General features: G+C 33.2%; 1 protein-coding gene across 1 annotated transcript; it reads left to right on the top strand.

The window, feature by feature from the left end:
• The first annotated feature begins 2039 nt into the window (after positions 1-2039).
• Positions 2040-7075, top strand: LOC108980512 (S-linalool synthase-like). Its single transcript, XM_018951450.2, has 12 exons — positions 2040-2435; positions 2618-2816; positions 2943-3169; positions 3734-3857; positions 3991-4106; positions 4207-4445; positions 4953-5068; positions 5213-5311; positions 5539-5754; positions 5849-5978; positions 6091-6336; positions 6449-7075. Exons 1-12 carry the CDS (start codon positions 2111-2113, stop codon positions 6968-6970), a joined length of 2559 nt encoding a protein of 852 aa, XP_018806995.1. The 5' UTR covers positions 2040-2110; the 3' UTR covers positions 6971-7075.
• Positions 7076-7872: the final 797 nt, after the last annotated feature.

Here is a 7872-nt window from a genome sequence, read left to right as displayed (position 1 = left end):
ATCTCAACAATTTTATTTTTAGATATAAGGATATAATTGTAACTTTAACTTTCTTAACGGATCAAAACGAGTTGACTCGTTATTAACATATTAAGTAATCGTGTCTTAACATGTCAATACGTTTTAATCCAAACCCGTTAAGGCTAAACCCTAACTCGTTTTTATTCTGTCGTGTTCGTGTCGAGTTAACAGGTCGTGTCACATATTACCACCCCTAGTAATTGGTTGCAATCTTTAGTAATTAATACTATAAATATTGGTTCGGCTTACCAATTAACAATCCGTCTATATATAGGGGAGAATTAGAACTCAATGTGAGTCTTAGATACATCCGTGTCCAAAACATGGATCTCATTTGCCCTCAAGACTCTCAAATAATTATAAGGGAAATAAATTTAGCTACAAGAAGAGTTTATAAAAATAAACTTATAAACTGACATAATTTGATGTTTTACGTCAAAGTGTAAAATTATTTTTGTTATAAAATAAATCTAATACATCATATGAAACTACGTCAGTTTGTAGATTTCTCTTTGTGACTATAACACTTTTCTAATTATAATATGTACACAATACACCTGCAGTAGAAACTCCCATGCAGGTTTTTTAAGTATGAACACATTGTTTTCTAATTATATCATAAGATGTTTTGTCATAAAAAATTAGCATGTATGTAAATAATTTGAATGGTTGGATATTTTATAATAAAATAAGAGGGTCACATCATTCTGCATACTCCTAAAATATTTAATAGTTTCTCAAATTTCTTAATATATAATGCCATACATCTTTATTTGTTAATTTTTCTGATATGACAAATAGTTATAAAAAAAACTATTTATTATTATAGATAAAAATATAATATCGAAAAATTTTATTATCAAGTGCTGGAGTATTCGAGAAAAGTCCAAACTGCTAAATTATGAACTAGCTAGATAGGTTTCATCGAATAAAGTATTCGAGAAAAGTCCAAACTGATTGCCCTTTGATCTAGCTAATCCCGGGGTCAAGGCTTAAGTCGAGCTTTATTTTTTGCTAGCTTAAGGACCACACGTCAAATATTTCATCTACCAACTACATGACCTCTTTTGGTTCTTTTTCTTTTGCATTTGATCTCGTCTCAGAGAAAACAACATGCATGATTCATGCTCAGAAATTCTCTATGCACAGTACTCTTCCTTTCTGTGGCAGTGTTGATCTTGACTAGATCTGGAATTGGATAACGTCGTGACCAACAACTCATTCAGACATTCTTTCTTATACTCTATCTACATTAAAAATTTAAAACACCGCCTCTAGCTGTGGCCTCAAAGTATTCGGTCAAAGTTTTGAATACCGTACCGGACGCAATACCAAACAAGGCACTGGAATGAAATATTTCGATACCAATACCGTTTCGTATACCGTTTTAAGATAGTCAATATATGCATAAATTATATATATAAATATATATAAATTATATTATAAAATAATAGTCTATATATGAATAAATTATATATAAATACATATATATAAATTATAAATAGCCTAATTTGAATTAAAGATAAAAAAATAAACTTGTAATTTGAAAAAATGAAAAAAATAATAATAATAAAGGTCGAAATTTCGGCTGGTACGGATCGAAATACAAACCAATATTTGGATAGGTACAAAATATATGTAATACATGTACTGGACCAGTGGCCGGTACGGTACAAATTGGCCGGTACGGCATATTCCTCTATACATGATATTTATCTACAGCTTAGATATGGAGGCCAATTTGTTTTTTTTTATATATTTATAAAAAATAAAAGATAATTATTTTCTTCAGATTTCTCAAACATTGTGTATGGTACTACCAAGGAATTAATCCAATTTTAATTAATTTCTTGAAACGGATGTTTTCTAATTTCTTGGGAGATTTTTATTGGGCGTCGTGGGGCCGGGAGATTTTTATATATTCACACTTGAACAAGAAAATTAGTACTTGAGCAAGAACCAGTATAAATCCCACACACCTGCCATTGATCCCTACTCAGAGAAAACACATACTTATAAACACACTCGATTAAGCATTTTATAGTAGAAAAGGTTACATTTTGATCCTTAGCTATTATCTTTTGCGATCATGGATTTTTCACAGTACTCTTCAATCCAATCGCAAGTCGATAAGATTAAGGAGATGTTCTCAAGTACTTGTGATCCCTACCCGTTCATTTCTCCTTCTGCTTATGACACTGCATGGTTAGCCATGATACCTGATCCACATCAACCTCTGCAACCTATGTTCAAGAGTTGCTTGGAGTGGGTGCTTTACAACCAGAAAGCAGAAGGGTTTTGGGGAGAGTGTGATGCCCATGGCATGCCCACCATTGAGTGCCTTCCTGCAACCCTTGCTTGCATAGTTGCGCTCAAAAAGTGGAATATTGCCTCGGGATCATGTATTGAAAAAGGTATGTACCTATATATAGCATACGGGCTATATATGAACACTTGTATTTGAATTACCTAACGTATATATATGAACAAGCTTTAAATGGAAAACCTAAGCACCTTAAGATCTGCGGAGCTAGCTAGCCGTCGATCGGTCTAAAGGTGGACATAAATATTTAACTAACTTATTTTTTCAATTCAGGGTTGGCCTTCATCCATGCAAACACGGAGAAGTTCGTCAGGGAAATCAACCACCACTGTCCTCGTTGGTTTGCCATTGTTTTTCCTGCAATGGTTGAACTTGCAAATACAGTACTAAGAGTAGATCAGCTTGTCTTCCTTCATAGCTCGGAAGGAATGATGTCAGAATTATTCAATAAACGGCAACAGATTCTTGAACAGTACGTAGCAGTTTTCTTTTGGACTTGTGAATAATTTGTATTTAACTTAATCATGGCTGGTTTCCAGCTTGATCGTCAAAAAAAATACTGATGATCTATTTGATCGCATGCTTAATTTCTTTGTAGGGAGAAAGTTGTGGACAAGTGCCAAAATCCCCCATTATTAGCATATCTTGAAGCACTGCCTGCATCTTACGAAATTGATCAAGACGAGATAATTAAGTACTTGATGATCAGCAATGATGGCTCATTATTTCAATCCCCCTCTGCCACCGCAAGTGCATTTATGATTACGGGAAACAAACAGTGCAGGACTTATTTACTGTCACTTGTTCAAAGATGTGATAATGGAGGTCAGAAAGCTTCTTTATCATTGTACTTTGACTGGCTGAAACGTCTGCATGCATCATTAAAAAGCTACAGCAAATGATTAAAAAGCTGCTAAAGTGATAATCATTTCTTATAGTTTAAACTGAAGTATTTTTTAATTATATTTTAAATTTATTTTATTTTTTTAAAATATTTAAAAAAATTAAAAAAAACTTCTATAAAAAATAATTAAAAAAACATATTAAAAAATACAGCCAACGGTAGCCATCAACAGTAACTTTAGCAGTACTCATAATTTTTATATTCTAAAACTATTCACGTGTGGGTCAAGCATTTCCTAAATGAATGTAAAATAATAATTAATTAAAATAGGCAGATAAAGAGTAAAGTCATTTCAAAATCAAGGAATTTATTTAATACCATATTAAATCATTGTTTATTAAAAAAATTAAAATGATCATGAAAAGACGTGTGTTTAATAAATAAATTAATTTATATGCATGGTTAAATACACAGCTAATACGATATCCACTTCTGTCTCTTATTGCCGGGGGAGAAATGTACTCATGATCATCTTTTTATGGCAGTTCCGCCGACATATCCCATGGATGAAGATCTCATGAACCTTTGCATGGTCAACCAGTTACAAAGGCTGGGCCTGGCTGAGCATTTTGTCCAGGAGACAGAAAAAGTTTTGGCAAAAGTTTACAGGTTAAAAAAAAGAACATAAGTCATGATATCAGACTCTTACGTTATTAAAGATCAAAGACGGACGTACGTTTCTGTCTTTTTTTTATTAGCTAATACATATCTCACATAACAACATGTTGAGCACAACTTCCAGGAATTACTTGAATAAAAAATCCCAGCCAAAACCAAGAAATTCGGTTGCAGCACAGATATTCAGAGACTCTCTAGCATTCCGGCTCCTGAGGATGCATGGGTATGGTGTATCGTCGGGTATGTTTCCAGATTCACGTTTCAAGCTAGCTAGCTCCTCTTGCATTCGTTTGCAATTTAATAATTTAACTAACTATGTATGCGTATTTTCCGCGTGCAGATAGCTTTTGTTGGTTCTTGCATCATAAAGATATTCGAGATCAAATAGAAAACAACCATGAATACTTTTCAAGTTCGATGCTTAATGTTTATAGAGCTACAGATCTTATGTTTTCTGCGGAACAAGATCTCCAGGAGGCTAGATCATTTTCAAAAGATCTACTTGAGACAATCGTATCAGTGGGAACTAGAGACCAAACTCATGATATTGTTACGTCGACACTCAACTTGAGGAGAGTGGTAATTCATTGATCATTTTCTTGACAAAATATTTTAAAATATTAAAATCTTATAACTATTAATTAAACAGAAATGGGAATTTAGTGTTGAAAAACTGAATAGTCTTTAAAACAATATCAGAGTTTTTTCGTCCATTTAAATGCACCTTGTTTGAAAAAAAAAAGAAATTAAAGTCTTAATTAGATCAATAACTTGAAGGAAAACCTGTGAAAAAACACAAATCGTCAAGACACCAACACATCAACGTCATCTCAGTCGCACGAGGACAAAACACAAGTCAATAAGAGTCCTCTCATCATTAAAGTCTCCGTTGATGTTGAATAGGTCGACATTGCATATGTGTGCGGGAGACGGGAAGTTTCACGAACACCAGTTAGACGACCTTTCAAATGAAACAAATAGCGACAAAGTAAAGCGGAAAATGAATCTATGAATTAAATGAAAATTCGTTTATCGAATCCAATTTGAATTACTCATAATTAATTACTCTGAAAACGCCTCGTATAGATTGAGCACGAGTTAAGTATTCCATGGTTTGCTCGACTGGATCACATGGAATATAGGATGTGGATTGAGGAAAATGACTCCAACTTTCTCTGGATGGGTAAAGCTTCTTCCCATAGGTATGCAGCTACTAGCTTCATTGTAAAACAGTAACCCTAAAAAGGATATTACTACTTCTAAATTCTCTTATAACCACGGCCAATACGTCTTTATTAATTTGTTAAGTGCATCAATTAACTAACAAATCAATCTTTTAAACTCAGGTTGTCATACCCTTATAATGATGAACTACTGGGTCTTGCCAAGCAAAACTTTGAGTTTAGGCAATCAATATACAAGAATGAACTCGAGGAACTGAAAAGGTATTATTTTCGCTTTCTAATAGGTTATTTTGATCAACAATTTATATTAGATCAGTTTTGAGAGCGTCACAAGTATATATCATGTCGTTCATATATATATATATATATATATATAGATATATATATATATATATATATAGATATATGCTAATCTTGATTTTCCTATTTCGAAACCAACTATGAATTAATTATAATCATGTCTGGCTTGATGTCTTCGAGATATATAGGTGGTCCAAGGACATGGGTCTCAGTGATATGGGATTTGGCCGAGAGAAAACTACCTATTGTTATTTTGCAGTTGCTGCCAGCAGTTCTTTGCCTCATGATTCCAGCATTCGAATGATGGTCGCAAAGAGTGCAATAGTTATTACAGTGGCCGATGATTTCTATGACATGGAAGGTTCTCTAATTGAGTTGCAAGGTCTCACCAACGCAGTTCAAAGGTAGCACAAACTAAATATTGCTCGTACCAATATTTCTATATATTAATTAATTAAGTCCTCTTTTTTATATTCTCTTAATTTGAATATCGATCAGATGGGACGCTAGGGGCTTGAGTGGCCATAGTAAAGTTATATTTGATGCCCTTGATAATCTCGTGACTGAGATTGCAGCAAAATATTTTCAACAAGAAGGACGTGACATAACTTGCAAGCTCCGAGATATGGTAAGCCAATGTTTACTTGATAATTTAGACGTCCCCAAAATAAAATAAAATCCAGTACCAGTATCTTTTAAATTGCGAGATAATGTCATTTTTCCTTTTGTGTTATATATAGTGGTATGAAACGTTTTTTTCATGGTTTACGGAATCCATGTGGGGTAAAAACGGATGCATACCTTCAATGGATGAGTATCTTGAAACTGGCATGATCTCAATAGCCATACACGTCATACTTCTTCAAGCTTCATGGTTCCTGAACCCAAGTTTATCAAATTCCAAACCCAGGCCAGCCCCATACGAGAACATTACAAAACTACTCATGTTAATCGCTCGTTTGTTGAATGACACACAGAGCTACCAGGTAACTTAATTAATTAGTATATCTACGTATATATATAGTTTCTTCATTTCCAGTACCAGTATATCCTGTGAGATACTTTAAGAATCTAATTATAAAAAGTGCAAAATGACAGAAGGAAAAAGAGGAAGGGACAGTAAACTTTGTTTTACTCTACTTGAAAGAAAACCCAGAGGCGGACATTGAAGAGTCAATTGCTTTTGTGAGAAACATTTTGGATAACATGCAGAAAGAGTTGCTTCAACATGTTCTTTTAGATGGATTAAGTGATTTGCCCAAACAATGCAAGTATCTCCATCTATCGTGTTTGAAGGTATTTCAGATGTTCTTCAACTCTACCAATCGATACGACTCCAACACAGAAATGCTTCAAGACATCAGCAAAGCAATCTATATTCCTGTTGAAGTTGGAAACAAAAAGCCTCTAAAACCTCCCATGAAGACGGTGCCACTTTTCTCTGGAGCAAAGATGAATGAAAATACGAAAACCAGCAATGTTCTCTTCAACCGACCCTCCAAGCATCACATGAGGAGAAGTACTACTTTATCAACACAGAGGGTCTCTTGGCCTGCTTCAAGCGATCATGGACATGGGAAAATGTTTATGCCACCAAAAGTTAGATTTTGTTTCACTTAATTAGTGATGTGTTTCCGGTATTAGTACTGACGTTTGCTATATCTCTTTCGCTTTGCCAGTTCCTATATATCCTATTATATGGTAATAAAGTCGACATCGACTATGTTTGTGCTACCTAAATTGATCTTAATGCTCATTGTCTCTCATGCATTTGAGATTTATTAATGCAAACTCGATTTGTATAAAAAATTTATATATCAGAGAAATGCTTAAATTAAAGATTAATGCAGGTTGTTGTGTTGCCATATTGGGTAAATTAATTATATGATATGTACAATTTTTTTTGTTCAACATATATATATATATATATATATATATTATGGAAGATGCAAATTAATTAAGGCCTAAAGGTGTGTAAATTGTTGCTCGATCGTAAAACTATGATCAATGTTCGTAAAGAAGAAAAATAATCGGTACGTAACTTAATTTCATATTATCCATTTAGATAAAAAAAAAAAGTCACACATAAGCTGAAAAACTCGCTTTTCATCATGATTCACACTTTTTTTTTTCTTTAAAAGAAAGACGTGTTAAAGATATAAAATAAATAATAAAAATCTACATATTCCTATTAGTTTAAGCTTTTGGGATAAATAGTGATTTCATATAGTATCAGAATAAAAATCTTGAATTCGAATCCTGACTCTACACACTATTCCATTTAATTAAACATTTTACGTGTTGGGCCACTCTTTGAGAGAGAGTCTGACCTACACGTGAAGAAAAGTATTAAGATATAAAATAAATAATAAAAATCTATATTTTTCTATTAATTTAAACTTAAGCTTTTGAGATAAAATTGAAGAGTTGTCCCTTCTTACAAAAAAAAAATCTGATAATTTCACATAGTGGACCTGCACATGACTATATATATATTATTCGCGTACAGCTAGCCGGAATCC

This window comes from Juglans regia, chromosome 3 (assembly GCF_001411555.2).
Source record: "Juglans regia cultivar Chandler chromosome 3, Walnut 2.0, whole genome shotgun sequence".
In the NCBI taxonomy this organism is placed as follows: domain Eukaryota; kingdom Viridiplantae; phylum Streptophyta; class Magnoliopsida; order Fagales; family Juglandaceae; genus Juglans; species Juglans regia.
Note: the sequence above shows the minus strand (reverse complement) of the source record. Positions and strands in the feature narration are given on the sequence as shown.

Coding starts and splice junctions, on each gene's coding strand:
- LOC108980512 (XM_018951450.2), top strand. CDS start 2,111: ATGGATTTTTCACAGTACTCTTCAATCCAATCGCAAGTCGATAAGATT. Junction 5,755..5,848: donor CTCACCAACGCAGTTCAAAG/GTAGCACAAACT, acceptor AATATCGATCAG/ATGGGACGCTAGGGGCTTGA. Junction 5,979..6,090: donor CTTGCAAGCTCCGAGATATG/GTAAGCCAATGT, acceptor TGTTATATATAG/TGGTATGAAACGTTTTTTTC.